Source organism: Dipodomys ordii, unplaced genomic scaffold (genome assembly GCF_000151885.1).
Source record: "Dipodomys ordii isolate 6190 unplaced genomic scaffold, Dord_2.0 Scaffold99, whole genome shotgun sequence".
NCBI lineage: Eukaryota > Metazoa > Chordata > Mammalia > Rodentia > Heteromyidae > Dipodomys > Dipodomys ordii.
The window spans coordinates 6016142-6038172 of record NW_012267315.1 but is presented as its reverse complement, the minus strand read 5'-3'; the positions used below and the strand labels follow the sequence as shown (position 1 = coordinate 6038172).

General features: G+C 44.0%; 2 protein-coding genes across 2 annotated transcripts in view; one reads left to right on the top strand and one right to left on the bottom strand.

Moving 5' to 3' along the window:
* Insm1 (insulinoma-associated 1) overlaps positions 1-1001 on the top strand; it is a 1361-nt gene extending 360 nt beyond the window's left edge. The window contains exon 2 of the mRNA XM_013027043.1: positions 10-1001. Coding sequence (XP_012882497.1) covers positions 10-1001 — 992 coding nt within the window. The remainder of the gene's footprint in view (positions 1-9) is intronic.
* Positions 1002-18349: 17348 nt separating this feature from the next.
* The window catches only part of Ralgapa2 (Ral GTPase activating protein, alpha subunit 2 (catalytic)), a 304448-nt gene continuing 300766 nt past the window's right edge, over positions 18350-22031 (bottom strand). The window contains exon 40 of the mRNA XM_013027112.1: positions 18350-21250. The gene's annotated coding sequence lies outside the window, so the exon portion shown is untranslated. The remainder of the gene's footprint in view (positions 21251-22031) is intronic.

Genomic DNA, 22031 nt, shown 5'->3' with positions numbered 1-22031 from the left:
CCGCTCGAGGTCCCCCACTCCCCCCGACCGCCGCCCTGCGTCCCCCGGGCAAGCGGCCCGCGGCCCCGTCCGCCGTCGTCGCTGAGCCGCCCGCCAAGGCAGCCAAGGCCCCAAGCGCCAAGAAACCCAAGGCCATACGCAAGTTACACTTCGAGGACGAGGTGACCACGTCGCCGGTGCTGGGGCTCAAGATCAAGGAAGGGCCCGTGGAGGCGCCGCGGGGCCGCGCGGGGGGCGCGGCGCGGCCGCTGGGCGAGTTCATCTGCCAGCTGTGCAAGGAGGAGTACGCCGATCCGTTCGCGCTGGCGCAGCACAAGTGCTCGCGCATCGTGCGCGTGGAGTACCGCTGCCCCGAGTGCGCCAAGGTCTTCAGCTGCCCGGCCAACCTGGCCTCGCATCGCCGCTGGCACAAACCGCGGCCCGCGCCCGCCGCCGCGCGTGCGCCGGAGTCCGAAGCCGCCACCCGGGCCGAGGCGCGCGAGGTTAGCGGCGGCGGCGGAGGCGGCAGCGACCGGGACACGCCGAGCCCCGGCGGCCTATCCGAGTCGGGCTCCGAGGACGGGCTCTACGAGTGCCATCACTGCACCAAGAAGTTCCGCCGGCAGGCCTATCTGCGCAAGCACCTGCTAGCACATCACCAGGCGCTTCAGGCCAAGGGCGCGCCCCCGGCGCCCCCGGCTGAGGACCTACTGGCCTTATACGCGGGGCCCGACGAGAAGGCGCCGCTGGAGGCGGCCGGCGACGGCGAGGCGGCCGGCGTGCTGGGCTTGAGTGCACCCGCCGAGTGCCACCTGTGCCCAGTGTGCGGGGAGACGTTCCCCAGTAAGGGCGCCCAGGAGCGCCACCTGCGCCTGCTGCACGCCGCGCAGGTGTTCCCCTGCAAGTACTGCCCGGCCACGTTCTACAGCTCGCCGGGCCTCACGAGGCACATCAACAAGTGCCACCCGTCCGAGAACAGACAGGTGATCCTCCTGCAGGTTCCCGTGCGCCCGGCCTGCTAGAGCGCGCCCTCCACCCCGGGCCCCCAGAACTGTGCCTTCGCTTGGAGCCCCACAAAGAGAGTGTGCCCTTCGTGCCCCGATCCTGTGTCTGGCGCCAGGGGTGCGTGCCTCCATCCCCACCCCGGGGTGGAAGTATCGTCTACGATTCCTCTCGATGTGGGGTGATGGGAACCCCGATCCTCTGTTGTGACTCTTTTTGGGCCCCTCTTCCCTTTTGCGTTGAGTCTCCCTCTCCCCCTGGCGCAACAGGAGTCCATCTCTTTCTTTACGAGGGAGAAAAGCTGTACCCGTTTGTCTCGTGATTGGAAGCCTCCCCTTACAGGGGGCGAAGCTGTTTTTCTTGCTAGTATTTCGCTGTGTTTATGGTCTAGAATTGCGGTTTGCTCTTCGCCTACCAATCTCTCTGCTCTGTCTGTAGCGTACGGGTTGTTTTGGGTGAATCTTGAGGAATAAAATGCCTTTATATTTCACAGGCTGTAAATTGAACTTCCCACACGATTAGCTTTATTATGGCTTGTGAACTGCTGGAGTCTGGCTTTACCTTTTTGTATGTGAACAAATCAAATTGCTTAAAGAGTTTTCTTTAGTATAGCCACAAATGCCTTGAACTGTTGTCTGTTTGGGATTGGGTTTTTTGTTTGTTTTGGACGGGGTGGGGAGGGAAGGGAATTTTCACAAGATGCTGTAGTAACTGCCTCAATATTTCATATGACTTATGATTTGATCATCTGTGTTGAGGTAGGACTATAATGAGTTCCCTCTAAATGTATATGTTGATTTATGAGTATTTGTTATTTATTCTTTATTTATTTATATTAATTATGAAGATTATGATATAATTTGATTGCAGATTATTTGTTTTGGTGTGATCCTTCCCCCCCACTCGACATTTCACTGTGCATTTTAGAAGAGAGCCTTTTTTTTTTCTAAAGGGATCTGCTAAAAGTTTTAACTTTTATACCTATCTGAGGGAATTACAGACAACCTACCATTTTATTCTGCTTGGAGGGCCCCCAAGGCCCTTGTACAACCGACAGCTCTTACTTTTAAATGCAATCTCTTTTCTACATACATTATTTTCTTAATTGTTAGCTATTTATAGAAAGCTTCAATAGAACTGTTTCAACTGTATAAATATTTACTATTCAAATAAAATATTTTCAAAGTCAAAGTAGAGTGGATTTACTACTGCACTTCTAATTATATATTTTTAAAGCCCCCTCCCCCTTTTTAAATTAAGAAAAAGAAACCTATTTGCATTAGTGGGGTTTTAGATAGGATTCTGACTGTCTGGGTTCACCATTTGGAGGGTGTAGTCTTGGGAGAAGCTAGCTAGAAAGCTCCTTTGGAGGTTCTTACAAATGTACTAGAAAGTGGGTTGCAATGAAGGCCATGAGGACCCTGTCAGAAAAAGCTAAAAGTGACCCAACAGAATCTACGCAGTTCACCAGGAGGATATATTAGAAACACTTTGATTTAACAAATCCTCCACTTCCTTACAATTTCATTCCTCAAATGAATTAATTAGGTAGATTTTGTTCATCAAGGACCAACTAGACGAAAACAATTTTCAGATTTTCAAAATAAGGGTAGCAAACCAAATTCATATACGAATCCAACAAAACTGAAGCAGCTGGGTTCAGAATAAGGGTTCTGAAAGAAGTTCATAAGTTCCCAATCAGGTGAGCAATCTCTTTTGGGGGGAAAGTGGGACACCATCTGTTTGGGGTATTAAATTTAATAGCAGGTGATTACAACGTCTGCCGTCATGTGCTCTTTGAAGAACAATTCTGACGCTCACCAGTGAATATTCTGAGTTGTTTTCCAGTCTTTCAAACATTTAGGAAGCTGTGCTAAACAAAATTGTTCCTTCCCTCCATTTGTGTTTTTACTACTTCTTTCCTGAGGTCTACTACATCTTCCAGCCACACTGGCTTGCCAAAGAGATCCTAGAACTCTACACAGTAAACAGTAAAAATAATAAAGATAGCTGGGATAAGAATGGCCTGCACCACACATGAGGAACTTAAAGAATTGACAAAAGATCATTTTGGGGACTGGAGGAGCAGCTGAGTGGTAGAGGCAAGGCCCTGGATTTGCTCATACACATACATATGTACATGTATATATTCTTTTTCACATTTCCAGCCCTGAGATTTGGGGGGGAGGGTTTCCTCAAAGGCTCAGCTGGCGGAAACATTGAATATTCCTCCTTTCCTTTGTAAGGAAGGATCTCACAGACTCAGAACAACCACCAAGGAAAAATCTCTTACAGAAAGAACCTATTCTGGTCACCAAGGGGACCTAAGTGGCCAGTTTGATTTAGCAAATCCTTCACTTCCCTACAATTTGAGGCTCAAGGCAACAGCAATTTCTCAAATAAATTAATTCGGTCAGGTGTTTTGTTGTTGTTTTAGGATCTAGGAGCAACATAGAAATGACTTATGGTCATATTTTAAAACAAGGGGAGCAAACCAATTCACAGGTAACCTGGGTCCAGAACAAATTGCCAACCACACCTCAGACCCCCCAGAACAATGATATGAGGTTTTCTTCTTTTGTTTTTTTTTGGTGCCAGTACTGGAGCCAGTACTCAAGGCCTGGGTGCTATCTTCAGCTTCTTGAGTAGCTAGGATTACAGGCATGAGCCACTTGTGCCTTGCATGATTGGAGAACTTCCCTTACTACAAAACTTGGGTTGCATTACATATTAAAAGAGTCCCCTGGTCAAGCACCGGTGGCTGATTGCTGAGGATAGAGGCTCAAAGCCAGCCAGGGCAGGAAAGTCTTGAGACACTTCAAATAACCAACAAAAAGCAAGAAATGGAGCTGCTCTGGATCAAGTAGTAGAGCACTAGTCTTGAACACAAAGGTGCAGTGACAGTGCTCAGGCCCCGAGCTCAAGCCCCAGGACTTGGCACATCCATACATTCACACAAAACTCCAAACTGTGGGCCAGTGTGTGTATGTTCTGTGGGAATAATTTTTTTCTTAAAAGCATGAAGTTAGGCCACGTACAACAAGTCCTGACCTGTCTTCAGGAATGGCATGCCATCTGTGCTAGATGCATGGTGTTCTTGTCCATAATCAGACAGTGAGAATTCACCCGAGGTTAACCTTTGGGAACATAAATAGAACAGTTATTCACAATTGTGCTCCTTTGTTCCCTGGAAAAACTGATTTGAGTTGGTTAAATATACCTTTTCTAGAATAAAAAAAAACACAATGGTATTAATGGGAGAGATTTAAGTGGGGCTGAACAGGAAAAGGAGAATATTGATATTGACTGACTAAATGGTATAAAATAAAATTTTGGTCAACTTATTTCTAAGTAATGCACTAGGAGTTGGTTTCTATAGGGAGCAAATCAGGTTCTCCTTTTTCATGCTTGCCTGGACAGGAGCTCCAGGGTTCCTATTATAACACCAAGTTGAAAGGCATGCCCCTTTTTGTGCTGAGGTTGCTCTCCTGGGAGATCATCAGTGGAAGCCAGCTCAAGTCGCCCACTCCACCTCACAACAAGGGTCTGCTGGTAAGTAGATGAGGGGTCAGGAACAGCAAGGAGGAGCTGAGAGAGGAAATGAACAAAGCAAGGGGTTTCTTTCTTGCCAGTGCCACCTCATTTCTCTATTTTTATACAAATGTGGTAAAATAAGCAAAAGGATGTTCTGTTCTCCTTTGGTTCCAGAGTGAGCCTGTGGTTGGAACAGTTGCCCCTTTCTTCAGGGCTAATGTGGCTGTCTCTGCCTTCGGAAGCCTGGAGCAGCTGGGAGCCCCTCTCACCCCCAAGAGCAGGAATGGCACCCTGAAAAAGTCTGTTCTGGATGAGCTTAGCAAAGGGTCTAAGCAGTGCAGGCTTCCCTTCCCTTTTCATAGCACCATGGACAGGGGTGCTTGCACCTTTCAGAAGACGTGGGCATGGCTAGGCTCTAGCCATACACGTGTAGTAGCACTTGGGGGCAGGCCAAGGGCCCCTGCAGACACACAGGTGTACCAAATCAGGAGGGGTAACAGTAGCCTTAGGAGGATATTGCTTGGCATGCATGTGCCCAGGCATGCTGGTGGGCGCGTTTTTTGTTTGCTCTGCTGTCAGCAGCTGACCTAAAAGTCCAGACTCCTCTTCCCAGTAGCTGACAACTTCCTTCCTTTTGGACTTAATTCCACAGCCTTCCACAGAGTAAAAAACACCCACCCACCCCCACCCAAAAAACGTGCACAAGAATCTCTTAAGGATCCTAGGAAACAGCATTGGAGGAATTCTTCCTGTGCCATTTGTCTTGGAATAAGAGTTAAGCAGGTTCGATGGTTTTATTCAGTTGAGTCATTTGGCTTCCTGCAGTCTTCAATCTCTTCATCTGTAAAGCAGAGACAATTCTGCTACTAGCTATCAGTGGGATCTGTGGTTATGGTGAGATATCTGGGGAGCATTCCTAAGCCTGGGGATAAAAGGCAGTGAGGATTCAAAGGGTGGTCTTCACACAGGCAAGGGAGAACCTCTTCGTTAGGAATGCCATTTGGTATGACACATAGAATTCACTATAAACCAGCCAGCTTGTGGCAGGCTTATCTGAGTAAAACTTGCCTTCTGCAAATATTTTGGTGTAATAAAGGAATGTTCTGACAACTAGACCCTATTGTATGGGGAAAGACAGGTCACCCAGTTAACTTGTTATGAAGCCAGGCTAAGTAGCAAGTTTTTGATGGCCAGGCTAGAGAAAGCTGTAATGCTCAATAATGGAAGGTTTAAGTTATGGAATTTAGAAAAGGACAAGGAGGAAGCTGAGTTAGAGAGAGAAACCCATGGTAGGTTTTCCTATTCACAAAGTGGCAAAATGTGCCAGAGTAATAGAATCAACTCAATTAACAATGTTCAATGATCCTGATTTCATTTGATCACCAAAGTGGTACCAAAAGAAAGAGAACATGGTAATCTAAGACACTCAGGTTTGTAATCTTAAATTATGGAAGAAACTTATTGTTGTTTTTTTGGCAGCATAACATAAAAGTGGCAGTCTGCAAACTCCCTATAGGTAATAGAACAACCAGATGCATCTTCAAGTTACATCCCAACTTCTATTTTCGAGAAAGTCATTTTGTTTCTTTTTGACCAAACTGCATTATCTAATGGCCAAATGCTCAGGGAAAATCTGGTATACTTGTTCCTCATGGATTATGATAAGACAATTGTCCCCAACAGGCACATCAGCAACACAAGAAACAGAAAACAGTTCAGGAGTGGAAGCTGGCTCTGTAACTTGAGACTTGTCCTAAGCAGAGAAGAGGGTCTCTACCCAGAAGCCCCAGGGAAAAGAACTTTTCAGGTACTCTGAGCATGGGAAACAAGAGCATTCTTGAAGGGCTATGAGAAGTTCTCTGCATCCTAGCTCACTGTGTCTCCTTGGCACCTTTATTGGCCCACATTGGCCCACATTTCCAAACAAAGCCAGGTAAATAGAGTCTGAAGGAAAAGGCTGGAGAGGCTTCCACTGAATCCAATGATTAGGGAAACTGTTTTTTCCCCATGTGTGTTCTTGGGAGCATCTGCCTCTTTCTGAGGTTACAAAGAAAATAGATCAATCATTTTAAACATCCCCTCATCATGTGCAGACAACTAGCTACAAGTTTTGATGTTATCAAGGCAACTTGCTAGGCAAGAGGATTTCCTGAAGACAAATGAGTCTAGCTTCATTGTATACATTCTTGATGAGAAATGGCAGGAGGAAGGGAATGGGTTTGGGGAGGGAGTGGGAGGAGGAGATCTTACCAGACCAGATAGATTCTTGAAAGCTACAGCATCTGATGAAGGCTGTCACCAGCAAGAGACCTTGGATGGAGTTTTGGGGGTGAAAAATTGATTTCCCATAGCTATCTGAGAGAAAACTTGGCTTACAAATTTATGACTTGGAGGGGGGGCACAGTTTCATTATTAATGCCTAATAGGTTTCTTAGAATCATATGACATATTTAGTCTTATGATTTGAAGTCAGTATATTTACACTAACCCAAACACACCCCCCTTCATCTCTAAAGCCTCAACTGTCATCATTTGTCTACCAGATACTTTAATCGTGGCTTTACTTGCTCCATCTGGAAAGTAGACTATTCAGCCAGGCACGCTTCCTTCTGTATGGTGAGCAGATGGGTTACGGGGTGAACACACTGGTGTTTGTCTTGTTTGAAGGTTTCTGTGCTGTGTGGTCTTCCTGGTGGCATTTGCACACAAAGCATCAGCACTAATTTCTTTTTTCCCCCCTTTCTCTTTAACTCATTGCAATAAGCCCACCCTAGTGGGACAAACCATTCTTAGAACATTCACCAAATTGGGAATGAGTTGGACAGAATGTCTGCTGTTAGTAGAATCAAAGGCAGAGGTGTTAGGGGCCAGTGTTCCACGCATGTCATATATTTATGGCTTGCAGCATCGCCAAGAAGCTTGTTGACACAGTTTATATTCCATTTCCCATAGTGCCTCCCCCACACAGAACCCAGGTATTCACTATCCCTTCCATTTGGTTTGAGCCAGTAGACAGCATAGGACAGAAAACAATAATGCCGGAAACTTCAACCTTAATTCATTACTCTCCTCTTTCACTCATCAAAGAAGGCTCTTTTATTTGAATGCAACATCTGCTTTGTCTCTATTGTGCAGAGCCAGGTCCCCCATGCAATGCCCCTTCTCAAACACCACAGCCAGGTGACAATCACACCTGATGGTGACAGTATGGTTAGAGGGAGCCAAGAGGCTATTGTGTATCAAATCTGATAGGACACAGAGAAGGTGTTAGTGCATGGAAGAGCGGATTCTGAGAAGGGATCTTTCTACTGGAGAGAAAAAAAATATATGTTAGGCTACAATTTCCTCCCAGCACAAAGAACAGAAAGAGGGCGGGAGGCTCGGGCTGAAATGCACGTGTCCACTATTGCCATTTAAAAGCTTGTAACATCAATTGATTGCAGCTCTTGTCTGTTGCTGTCTATCTACTGTATTATGTGAGATGAGCCGTTGGCATTCAAGAATACAGCTACAAAGAGGTTGTTACTCTGAGACAGTAGTATACCTGAAAACAATCAGATTGAGAACGGTTAGGCACGAAGGAGATGAGCCAAGTCACAGTCTCTAGGTGACTAAACATAAACAGAATCATGTTAGATTTCATCAAATACTTTTACAAAGGAAGATATTCTTTCTCCACCCTTGCCCATGTCTTTGAATAGAATCTTTCGTGTTTCTTTTGAAACAGAATTATTATCCTTGTCACTTAACTACCTTGATAAATCACCAGACTCTAATTTCTAGGTTTTGGGTTTTTTTTTTGTCGGTCATGGGGCCTGAACTCTGGGCCTGGGCACTGTCCCTCAGCTCTTCAGCTCAAAGCTAGTGCTCTACCACTTGAGCCACAGCACCACTTCTGGCTTTTTCCGCTTATATGGTGCTGAAGAATCGAACCTAGAGCCTTATGCATGCATGGCAAGCACTCTACCATTGAGCCACCTTCCCAGGCCTCTAAAATCTCTTCTTCTTCTTTTTTTTTTTCTTCTGTCGGTCATGAGGTTTCAACTCTGGGTCTGGCTGCTGTCCTTCAGTTCTTCAGCTCAAAGCTAGCACTCTACCACTTGAGCCACAGTGCCACTTCCAATTTTATGCCAGTTTATTGGAGATAAGAGTCTCATGGACTTTCCTGCCCAGGCTGGTCTTAAACCATGATCCTCAGATCTGAGCCTCCTTAGTAGCTAGGATTACAGGTGTGAGCCACTGGTGCCCAACTCTAATTTCTCTCTCTGTTTCTCTGTTTTTTTCTCTCTCTCTCCCTCTCCCTCTCTCTCTGTCTCTCTCTCTCTCTTTTGGTTTCTTTTCTTTTTGTTGTTATTTTCTGTTTTGCCAGTCCTGGGGCTTGAACTCAGGGCCTGGGCACTATCCCTGAGCTTCTTTTGCTCAAGGCTAGCACTCTACCACTCAAGTCACAGCGGTGCTACTTTTGGCTTTTTCTGTTTATGTAGTACTAAGGAATTGAACCCAGGACTTTGTACATGCTAGGCAAGCACTCTACCACTAAGCTATATTCCCAGACCTACCAAACTCTTCATTTCAAATGTCAGCCCCACCAAACTCCTAATTTCAAATGTCAATTTCTAAATCATTTTAGTGAGTGTCACATGCCTATAAATCCAGCACTAAGGTAGTCTGAGGTTGGAAAATTGGGAATTTGAGGCTAGCCTAGTCTGCATTTATCAAGTTCTAGGCCAAACCTGAGCTACATAGCTAGTCCCAGACAAAAACAAAACATATTTAATAAAACAGTAAAACACTAAAGACTGTAGAATTATATCAGAAAACAGTAATTCTATTAACTTTAAAAAAATCATTGTAAAGGTGATGTACCTAAAGGTTACAGTTACATAAGTCAGGTAATAAGTATGTTTCCTTTTGAGTAGTATCACCCTCCCATCTCTCCTCCACCCCCAGTAGTATAGTTTATTTTCAACATAGTGTTTAGTGAATATCACTGCTGAATTGGTACACCTTTTGTCCCACCATTTCTGTTCTTCCTTGCTAACCTTATACAACCCAAGATTATACTTGGATTCCAGAATTACTATCATCATTTTGGTACATACCACACTATACTTACTGCACTGTTATTCTAACAGAAAAGGCCAGAGAAGTCAGGCTCACTGACAGAAATCTGGCCACGAATCTGTTTTGTAAATAAAACTTTATTGAAACAGCCTAAATGTCGATTGCATTTAATATTTGTAATAAATACTATATGATCCACGAAGCTTAAAATACCATTTGTCCTTTACTGAGAAAGTTTGCTGACAATAATATGCAGTATGTAATAAATCATTAGTCCTGTGTTAAAGTTCCCTACCTTCCTGCCCTTGATTACACTGAAACCTGTCCTTAGGCTTTGCAGGGTTGGGTTGAATGTCACAAGCTCGACAATCTAACATACTTAATTGTTGAAAACTGCAAAATTGAGAACCACTGTTGTTGTTTGGTTTTGTTTGAGTCAGGGTCTCGATATGTGGTGCAGAGTGGCCTAGAACTCAAGATTCTCCTGCCTCAGCCTCCCAAGTTGTTGGGATTACAGGTATGCACCACTATGTCTGACCTTAAATACCACAGTTTTGATAGGCATCATGTTTTTCAGTCTGTTTAATAAGAGAGACTCTCAATTTTTCTGAAAGTAGAAAACTGCTTCCAAGACAGTCAATCATGGTTGCCATGACACATACAAATCCACAGAAATCTAAATCCTCCTTGATTGGAAGGTTTCCTTACTATAATGTGGTTTATCAAGTGAAATTACAGTTCTTAGTCTGAGCCATAGGAAGTTGCTATGGACAAAACTAAAAACTCTAAATCAACTATTTGTATGGTTCAATCTCACATTTCAAGGGATTTTGGTAACCATTAGCTTAAAAATTGAGTTGAAGCAGGGTACTAGTGGCTCACACCAGTAATCCTAGCTGCTCAAGAGATTTAAAGCCAACCTGGCAGGAAAGTCCACGAGACTCTTATCTCCAATTAACTGCCAGAAAACATGAAGTGGCACTGTGGCTCAAGGGGTAGAACACTAGCCTTGAGCTGAAGAGCTGAAGGACAGCACCCAGGCCCCATGACCGACAAAAAAAAAAAAAAGAGTTGAAAACAAAGACAGGGGGGAGGAAGAGGGCGAGAATGAATCTGACCAAAGTACATTGGACATTCAAAATGAAACTGCCTTGTACAGGTAATTGCTGCTAATATGAATGTGGAGGGAAAAGAGAGAAGACAATTTTAATTTAGTGTTGATTTCTTTCACAATAGTGTTAATTAATTAGCAACAAACACTTTACTGACAATTGCTGGCATCTTTTAATTGTCCAAATATTTGAGCACTTAGATTTTCAAATTAATGTCTAAATGAGAGGTCATCGCTAGTTAGAAGCTTGCAATCATTGCTTAAAACATTTTCTAAGCTGGGTGCTGGTCACTCATGCCTGTAATCCTAGTTATTAAGGGGGTTGAGATCTGAGGATTGTGTTTTGAAGCCAGCCTGGGCAGAAAAGTCCATGAAACTCTTATCTTTAATAAACTGCCAAAATAAGCTGGAAGTGGTGCTGTGGCCAAAGTGGTAAGAGTGCTAGCCTTGTGCAAAAGAAACTCAAGTAGTGTCCAAGCCCCCAAAAATCTGAAACAGGTTTCAGATCCAGTTTCACAAATGTATCAGTTAAAGTTAATATTTTCAATGTAGCCCCCCATCATCCATGTGTCAGAAACATAATACCCAATACAAAGTGTTGGGAGGTGGGGCCTACTGAGAGGTATTTAGGCTATGGTGGTGTGTCCTTGTGAATGGATTAGTGCTGTTAATGCAGGGGAAATCTACTATATCAGTGAATTTGGATCCTGCTTGCTTTCTCTCACATGTCCTCTCCCACCTTCTGTCATGAAGTGGTGTAAGAAGACTCTTGCTGGAAGCTAGCTCTAGAACTTGGACTTTGTTCCAGCCTCCGTGAGGCAGTAAGGGTCTGCTCATTGTAAACTAACCAGTCTGTGGTATTCTGTTAGAGCAGCATTACACAATAGACTCAGATGAGAAACTACCGTTATAGTTTTTTTTGGTGTTGGTCCTAAGTTTTGAACTCAGAACCTTCTACTACTTGAGCCATATCCCAGCCTTTTTTGCTTTAGTTTTTTTTTTTTTTTGTGACAAGGTCTTGCATTTTTACCTAAGTCAGCATCAGACCACAATCCTTCTATCTCTGCCTCTCATATACCTGGGTAACAGGTATTCACCTCAACACCCAGCTTTTTCCATTGAGATGTTTATTTTTTGTTTGCCTAGGCTGACTTGGAGCTGTGATTTTTTCAATCTCAGCATCAAAAGTAACTAGGTTTGATTCACAGGAGCCCAGTTTATTTAGTTATTTTTCAGATAGGCTCTTATGCTGTTTGCCTAGGCTTGTCTAGGACCTCTACCTTCGTCCTTATACCTCCTGACTAGCTGGGATTACTAAGCCACCCCACCCCACCCAGGACATGTACAGTCCAATGCCAGATCACAGAGACAACTGACTTAGGTTGATTCTTAAAAGTTTGAAAATCTTACCCAGTGTGAGAAAGTTATCTCCTGTCCTATACCCTGGGGGGTAGGTAGGGATGGGGGACCCAAAACTTGTTTCTATAAATCTACAAAGACAAGTAAGTCTTTCCTCCTTTTGTTTCTCTTAGGCATTTATCACAGCAACAGAAAGTTTAATATAAGCTGCTACAACAAAATGTCATAGAACAAATGGATTAACCAACAGGAATTTCTCATAATTCCGGAGCTGGAAAGTTGGAAGCTCCAGGGGCTTATTGAAGTTGGTGATTCGTGGCTTGCAGACAGCTGCCTTCCCATTGTATCCTCACAATGCTTCCTCCCCCACTCCTGCCCTCCAGAACTAGGGGCCGAAACCCAGGGCTTTGTGCTAGGCCAGGCCTCTACTACTGAGCTATACAGCCCCCAGCCAACAATGCACTTCCTACAATTGTACTAATCATATCAGGGGGCCCACCCTCATTAACTCACCCAAATCCCATTCTCTCCCCAATTTTCCATCTCCTAATTCCATGACATTGGGCTTCAACATCTGGATTCTGGGGGGACATGATCCTTCAGTCTGTAATAATTGCGTACTTACTATGTTGGTCAGCTGTTCGTATACATTTTTCTAAGATAATCAACTTTAAGAGAGGTAATTTGGGCTCATAGTTTCCGAGTTCAGTCCATGGGGCCAGCTTGTGGGAGACTGTACATCTAGTGGGAGCAGATGGAGGTGCAAAAAGCCACTCACCTCATGGCAGGAGAATGAGGAAAGAAAAAAGAGAGATCTAAAAGTCCTTTTCAAAGACACTCTCAATAACACACCCTCCGCCACCCTCTGTAAGACTCTTCCTCTTAAAAGCTTCTACCATCTTATAACTAGCTGAAGAACAAGCTTTTGGATACAAGGGCCTTTGTGGGGCATTCCAGACCCAAGATAGAATACTAAGTGATTTCAGTTTGGGAAATTTATCTTACAGAAATAAAAGCAATAAACAGCATGTCAGGATAAAAGTGTGATGGTGTTAATTACAGGTCTATTTGTTATAACGAACTATGGAAACCACCTTAATATACAGAGATAGGCTGAGTAAATCAAGGCACATCTATTTTAAGGAGTAATATGTAACATGATAAAGAGAGATGGGTACCCATGACCTATAGTAAAGTTTAAAAAGAAATGATAAAATAAGGAAATGGAAATATGCTTTTTGGTGTTGATTATGTCTTTGCTTTGGGGATTCTTTTTTGGGGGGAGGGGATCAAGAAGGGGGAGCAGAAAGGAAGAAAGGATGGGTAAACAAATCTAATCATGGTATTTAGTATACACTGTGGAAAATGAACTATGTAACTTGTGGGCAAGGGCAGGAGATGTAAAGGAAGAGATGACATTGTATCCCCAAAAAAAGAAAAGAAAAAAAAAAGAAATGTACTCATTACCTGGCTTAGGAAGTGGTAGTCCATTTGTACAACACATTAATAGTAACAATAAAATATTTAAAATATAATCTATTATACCACACACATTTATAACTTGGTTCTCTTATCAAAATCTTAATACGGGTTAGAAAATACATCTCCTGTAATCAAGAAAAAATCTGTTTCAAGTTGTTTTTCTTTTTCTCCTAGCTTCTAGTTCTACTTTCAGGGGGTCAAAACAGTCCCCATTGCCAGGCGCTGGTGGTTGACAACTATAATCCTACTTACTCAGTAGGCTGAGATTTAAGGATCCTAGTTCAAAGCCAGCCTGGGAAGGAAAGTTCATGAAGATACCAATATTTCCCAGAAGGAAGGCTGTAGGAGACACTGATGCCAGAGAAGGGACCATGTGGGGTACAGGTTTTTTTTTTTTGTCAATCGTGGGGCTTGAACGCTGGGCCTGGGCGCTGTCCCTCACCCTCTTCAGCTCAAGGCTAGCGCTCTACCACTTGAGCCACAGCACCACTTCATGTTTTCTGGTGGTTTATTGGAGATAATAGTCTCATGGACTTTCCTGCCCGGGCTGGCTTTGAACTGTGATCCTCAGATCTCAGCCTCCTGAATAGCTAGGATTATAGGCGTGAGCCACAGGCACCTGGCTGGGTACAGTTTTTTTAAAGAAGCCAATGATGACACAAACATGTGGCCTTTGCTGCTTCAAACTGTTGGAGAGGCTGCGCTGCCCAAGATTGGCAGGTTCAGAGGAGGGAGATGTATTACCTCAGCTTTCGCTTAGCTCAGAGGCTTCTTCTTAGGGAATATTGATCACAAGTACTCACCTCTGTCATCCAAGGGGCATAATGCAGTTCTGAGTATTCATGGAAAAAAGCTTTTCTTGGCCAGGCTATTTTCTGAAGTCAAAAAGATCCTTTCAGGTTCTGTAATAGCAAAGTCCCTTCCCACTTCACACCCTCAGTGAAAAGCACACTCCAATTTTCAGACCCCTAGCACCCTGTGTCAAGGAGAGTAGGACCTATTCATATTAAATATTCTGTCTAACTCAATAAGCATTTGAGAGAGGGAGAAAAGGGACACATCAATGGAAGACTAAAAATTACACCTGGACACAGAGGAAATAGTACTTATTCCAGAGGTCATTTACTTATTATTCTTTTCCTAAAAAAGACTGTTTCGAGTAGAGTTTGCAATCACATACATCATACGGTCTGATACCAAAGGCAGTATATTTTGATGTGAATATTTTAAAAAGTCTGATCAGTGCTTTTAATGTCTGACAAATTACAAAAGAGAGGATGCTATCGGGGACTTCCTAGTTTCTCAACTTTGCAGAAATTTTGACATTATCTTTCAACCTCTCTCCCACTCCCTCCTTCAGGCCTAGGTGTTTGTGGCTGTAAATGTCTGGAGGATGGGGCTGACTTTGCCAGCTACAGACCTGTGCCTTGAATAAACCAAGTAAGCAAGTGTGATGTTTACTTTGTATCCCATTTCTGCAATCTTCATATTTTTTGGTTGGAAAATGAAATGGAATTAAAACCATGTCCATTTATAGCAGAAAGAGCAAATGATAATAGTGCTCCATGACATAAATGGTTTAATAAACCAAAGTGGCCTCAATTTAGTTTGTATATACACAGTACCACCACACTAGGACAAATGTGTATAGATATGATAAATATAAATGTCTGTCATTATCACAGGAAACATAATAACTGGGCTGTTTTCCCTGGAATCTTAAGATGATGTTATATTATGGCTGGTATGTACCTTAAGCATTTTCTTTAAATTCCTTGGCACATGGCAAAATCTAAGAAAGACCTATGATAACAATACTCAACACTGGAAGTTGGACTCATTTTGGAATTCTATTAAAGGTCTTCCATGATATGGCCTGAGATTTGTGTTTTTGAAAATGTTCTGATTACTTACAGGAATCACAATGGCCTGGAATATTCCCCTTTTCACCTTTCCTCTAAAATTCTTCTCTGCCTCCTCATTTCTTCTTCTTCCTCCTTCTCTTCTCTGTCTCTGTCTATCTCTCTCTTTGTGGGGTTTGAACTCTGGGCCTGGACACTGTCCATGTGCTCTCCAGCTCAAGCCAAACACTGCGCCACTTTCGGTTTTCTAGTGATTTACTGGAGATAGGAGTCTCATGGACTTTCCTGCCCAAGCTGGCTTTGAACCGTGATCCTCAGAGCTAAGCCCTCCTGAGTAGGTAGGATTGCAGGCATGAGTCACCGGTGCCTGGCTCTTTTTTTTTTATGCCACTTCTGGGTCTGGGTCTTGACCTCATGCCTTGGGCACTGTCCATGAGCTTTTTTGCTCAAGGCAAACACTCTACCACTTCAGCCACAGCTCCACTTTTGGCTGTTTGGTGCTTCATTAGAGATAAGAATCTCACAGATTTTCTTGTCCAGGCTAGCTTCCAACCATGATCCTCAGATTGCAGCTTCTGAGTAGCTAGGATTATAGGTGTGAGCCACTGGTGCCTAGCAAAAATACCCTTCTTTATGAGACGTTCGTAAAAATATCCTTTGAATCTCATGTGCCCATTCCTAGACCTGAAAAGTATTCCAAAAATATCCAAGAGAAGCTTCCAGGCAGGAATCCTGGAGGGCTTTCTACTAAGTCAAATTGTTAATGAGATGCGGGAGCACTGCCCCAAGAAGCAGGTATGGTGCAACCAGCCACCTTTCAGATGACCCTGTGGCACACATGGTGACGGTGGGGGAAGGAGGGTTGAGTGCTGACCAGAACATCACCAATGGGGCTGACTCAGGCTTACTAACCCACCTCCCCTTCCCTTGTAGTCAGCTTTGGGCAGCTTTATGGAATGGAGATGCTGTGGTTCTTCTCAGGTGTGTCTGAATCAGGTTGGGGAACGGGGTAAGAATCATGGTCTTACATGAGAAGATTCCAAATGAAACCTTTGCACAGGTTAGGAAACACTGCTTCTGAGTCACAGAGTTTTACAGGCTTACACTGAGCTTCCTTTTTCGAGGAACTAAGTATTAAAAGTAGGACATACTTGCATGCAAGCCCTTGCTATCAATTAAAAAAAAAAAACTAAAAAGAAGCTCAATTGACTCAGGTTCCATTTGACTCCTGGGCATATACCCAACATGACCCTCTTGAGGCCACTGATAGGCTCTGCAAGTAATTGACAGTCAACAAGTTCTTGCTAAAGGTACAAATCACACACACACACACACACACACACACACACACACACACACACACAGGCACACACCTTGGGATCCAATGTTGTAAGAGTTCACTGCTGTTCAGAGGCCCAGCCAGGATACCAGCAGAGGCCCCTGGCCTAGCTGCAGTGTGATGATTGGGAGTCCTAAGGCAGGACCATCAACCTGGTTTCAGCCACACCAGCAACAGGCCATATTTTATCTTGTCTCCAGCTATTCACAAAGAGAAGCCCTCAAATGCTCTTGCCCAGAAATGCCAGGGATTCAGATCATCAGAAGGGTGGCTAGTACAGGGTGCTGCCCTGGAGAGAAGGAGCAAGGGACAAAGTTCTCTGTGAGACTTGATGCCAACTGCAGTAGTGGTTGGTACTGACCTAATCTTCATCAGACGGATTAAGTAGCTGAGGGTGATGATTCTTCCATGCAGATCTTCTGGTGGCTGGCTCTTAGCATTCTATGTTATGAATGACAAGATTAATTTTACATACGCATGTATAAAAATTTTCCCTGGACTTGTCCCAACTATTATTTTGGACATGGATTTAAGATTTGGTTAAAATTTTTTTGAATAACTTTATACAATAAAAATGCAAATACTATCTTATTAGATACCAGGACAGATTTTATTTTCCTACAAAGTAAGCATCTAAGTGCTGTGTCTACACTTCAGTAAATCATCACAGTAAATCAAAATAAAAGGGACAAATGGGTGAACTGGAGATGGAGTGGTATCATCAAAGGAGCCATGTGCTTTCCTGGAGTGGCTGCCATGGTGGGGTATGTCCTGGCACGCAAGCGTACATACTCCCACAAAGGCAGGTTAGACACGGAGATCTTGCCTACCTTAGAACAAACCTTAGATGTGTGGTATCAGGAAAATTAAATAACAAGAGGCAGCAAACCAAGATTCAAATGACACTATAACTTAATTTACTACATTTATCAAATTTTCTCCTATTTACATGTACTAAACATTGTAGACTTGAATGCATATGTCATACATACTGAGTGCAACTCAATTACAAGGATGGTTGTTTCATGTTGAATTTCTCTTCAGGTACAGATATTTCCCTTCAGTAGATACAAAGTAACACACTGACACAAAAGACATCACAGTAAGTTTTGTATAATTCAACAAACCTCCACATAACAGGTCAGAGTCGTGCAGGTAATGACACCTGAGGAAGATCAGGAAGACGGGATTTGCATGGCTCTCTGGATCTCTATGATCTCATTTGTAAGGCTCAGGGTTTGATCAGTCAACCCATACCATAAAGTCAAGGGTCCTCCAATCACTGTGCTCTTAAGTGCTGCAGAGTTGGCTACTGAAGACACTTGTGACAGTCACCGGACTGAGCTAAATTTCTTTCCCTCTCTCTGAAGAAGGTCTAGCTACCTTCAAAGTTATAATTTTGTGGGATTACTATCTTTTTCTTTTTTTTTCTGCCTATCCTGGGGCTTGAACTCAGGGCCTGGGCCTGTCTCTGAGCCTCTTTGTGCTCAAGACTAGTGCCCTACCACTTGAGCCACAGCACCACTTTTGGCTTTTTTTTTTTTTTGGAGTAGTTTATTGGAGATAAGCATCTGGCTGGCTTCAAACCATGATCCTCAGATCTCAGCCTCCTGAGTAGCTAGGATTATAGGAGTGAGCCACCAGTGCCCGATTCTTTTTTTTTTTAATTTTTTTTGAAGTACAAAAAGGTCTAATCAATGAGGCTATAGACATCAGCTTTGTTCTACATGGAAATCTGGAATTCAGCATGTAGTGAAGTGAGGGAACTGGCCAGGCTCAGGGGGTGAGGGTGGGGGGAGGGGGACAGGCAGGCACACTTTGGGCCAATTAGAGCCACCTTTCTTTACACATGGTTGGCCCACTAGTATTAACGTGCACTGTGGCTCAGGAGGGTCTCTACCACATGAGTGACCTTAGCAATACTGCTAAAAGGCATTTATTACAAAGAACACAACATTTAGTTTGCTAACTGGAAAGAGAAAAAAAATACGATCAATTTTCCACCCCAAATAACAAGAACGGCTGTGTGACTGCAAGTAAACATGGTTGTCAGATCCCTTGCTTCCCCCTCTAAATCACGAAACTGCTGGCTGTCATGAGGTGGTGGTGGGGGGGCAGGAATAGGGTTGTTAAAATCATTAGGGATTACATGAAGGTTGAGATATTTGTTACTTACAATTGAATTTCCCACTTGAAGGTTAGGAGCGCTGTCTCATGGAGGCAAAATGAAATTGTGGAGAAGTTCAGGAAGTTAAACATGGCTTCCAAGGGCTGGGGCATGGCTCAGTGGAAAAGCATTTGCCTCACATGCAGGAGGCCCAGGCTTTTCATCCATTCCCAGTGCCACAGAACACAAAAAACAAAAATTAAAGAGTCTCCCCATTCCTTATATTTCCCTTTTATGCAACCAAGAATTCTGCAACAGAGATTTCTACAGCCTGAATATAAAATCTTCTCCCAGAAGATCCTTGTTGTTAAAGGGTTACAGAGAGCTCTGAAGCCCAGGGACAGGTGATATGTTTCTACATAGAAAAAAAAGGTCTGGGTACTGTGTAAGCATGAAACAAAGCAAAGCAACAACACTCATAAGTCTGATGAATACGGGCCAATCACACTGGCCAGAGTTCAAACCACTAACAAACACATGAAAGGGCAGGGGGTGGAGGAGTGAGAATAAAAATCAAAGCATTCGCTGACTCTAGGAGAAACACCATGACTTCTTGTCATCCTTTCTATTGCTGTGAAGCCCCCAATAAATGAACGTAACGGCCCCTAGTAAACAGCCCACGGCGATTAAAGCTTCTACTCTGGAATGCCCCTTGTTCCTGTTCTCATGCCTTCAGACAGCAATCCTGGTGCTCTGGTTGGTGGGCCTGGGGTTCAAATCTGCCCGCAATGCCCTGTAAATCACCTTTAAAGCAGACAGGTTTTCCCTACACCTGGAAGGTCCATTTTTCTGATGGGAATGATGTTCCAATTCTTTATCATTTGTCCAAGACTGAGTCTGGCTCCTGGATTTGTCCACTTTTCCCAGGAAAGTCAAGACCAGCCAAATTAACTCAATGGTTGACGGGGAAAGCCGGCTCCTCCAAGGAAACAGCTGTTTTGATGGGGGTGAGCCTCTTTAGGCTGTAGGTAACCAAGTAGGCTGAGGGAACATGTAAGTGTACAGAAAACCAGAGGGCAGAGGAAGGCAGACAGGTAGGCAGGTGTATCTATACACAGGGCCTGCCTTCTGAAGCCTGGGCCCCACCTATAGCTATGTTATGATGGGGGAGGGGGCACTGTGACATGATCTCATATAAGCAGCCAGGACTGGCCTCTGATGTGCTTCTTGGCTTTCTTTCTAAGGCAGAGTGGGGAGTGGAGTAAGCCTCAGGCTCTGAGACCACTTCAGAACCTGGAAAGTGGCAGAGGGTGAGCCACACAGGTCTTCCTGTGAACCAATTTCTCTGGTACTGGATGGCAGGGTCCACCTACAGGTACCCCTCCAGGGAGATGGGAAGCCCAGAGGCAGGACTTTTCATTGTTCCTTCTTCTTCCTTCCTTTCTTTTCTTGTTAAACAGGCCTAGCATACCTTGGAGACAATTGGACAACAGATGCAGATAAAATCACCCTTGTTTGGAATGTATTACTCTAAAACTCAGTGTGGCAAGAATCGTTTCTAAGGTCTGTCTTGGCCCTGTCTGAGCAGCAGGCAGGAGAGAAGTGAGGATTTGTATATTACTGGATGACCATCCAGTTGGCATGTGGAGCTGGTAGTTGCTTTGTATTGATTCTGGGCTGGGCTGAACTTAGGGATGCTTCTTGTCCTACAGGAATTCTCAAAAGAACATGACCCTTTCTTTCTAGAGACTTTTGAGTGTTCTGGAATAGGAGCATCACTGTGATGCTCCTATTTGTTTGGGTGGTGAGGAGAACCTCTTCAGTTAGTGTGTATCAAGCACCAGGTGGAAAAAGACTCAATACTGAGGTAAAACTCCTGGGCAAAAGACCCTTGGGTGAATCAATTTTTAGGATGATGAAATTTTTGAGTAAACTATAAATTTTCACATAAATAGAACTAGCAAAATCAACACAGAAGAAATTCCAGGCGCAATCAAACAGTTATTTTGTCAGCCCTCTAGAAATCATACTTGGGCTTATAAATAGGGGGAAACGTTTTAGGGTGCAGAGAGTAACTGTCCTCTGTACCCTCCCTTCTTTCCTGCTGGGATCTATCTGGAGCAGCCAGGCCAGTGTATTCTGGGGTGAGCAGTCTCCAAGGGCTCTGTCTCTGGTTGTTGATGATTTTTTTCTTCTTTGGAGGCTCAAGGTTGAGTGTTCTCAAGACTAGACAGCGCGTCATTCACCTCTGACTTCGGAGGCCCAGTATTGTGGAGGCTTGCTATGGGCACTGGCACAGCCACAGGGCTTCCTGTGGTCTCTGGGACTGGGGGCTGAAGGGTGGGGATCCTCGTTGTCTGTTCCATACTGACCGGCTTCTTGAAGTCCACACTTAGCCTGGAGGCCAAGTCCTGCAAAGGAAGCAAAGAATGGCCAAGTCATGGAATCTACTGGGGCTCTGAAGACATAGATTTAAGGGAACTTGGTCTTCAGCATGAGGGTTTGATGTCTTCCACTCTTCCAAGTGTGTTTGCAAAGATGTTTGTTGAACAAATCGACAAGTGAAAGTCTTTCCTGCCTAGTCATTGGCTTGGGCTTTTATGTATCACCTAAGAGGCTACCATCTTTTTGAAATAAACTCAGGTTGTGGACAATCCAGAAGTAAAAAATGAAGAGAAGAGGCATCCGGTTAGAGCAAAAGGGATAGAGAGCCACGAGGACTCAGAGTTGATGAAAAGGCCAGTGAAACTTCAACTTCAGCTTGTGAAGCTCTGTCAGTGTTGCTGGAATCTCCACGTGCTTACATATTGATATTTTACACAGAGAGTTACTACTCAATTATTCCCCAAAGGGCCAAAGACTAGAGGTCAGGCCTAAATTGCTTGTCTGAATGAGTCCAGATGAGCATACAGTTATTCAGTACTAGAGGGAAAAGGAATACAATTAAAAGGTGTGGATCTGTACCTACCCCCTTCCCCGGGGGTGGCTCCCAGGAGCTCAGAGGAATACAAGAATGTCTGCTGCAATACACAGCCACTGTTGCCAGCAGTTTGCTTTCCCCTGGGACTATTCTGCGAATGAGAGGATCATTTCATCACCTTTCCCCTAGTGAGATATTTTTAAATCCTGTTGTATTATACAGCCTGAGTTCCCTGGTGTGACCTCAGCTAGAACAACCCTCAAGAGCATGAA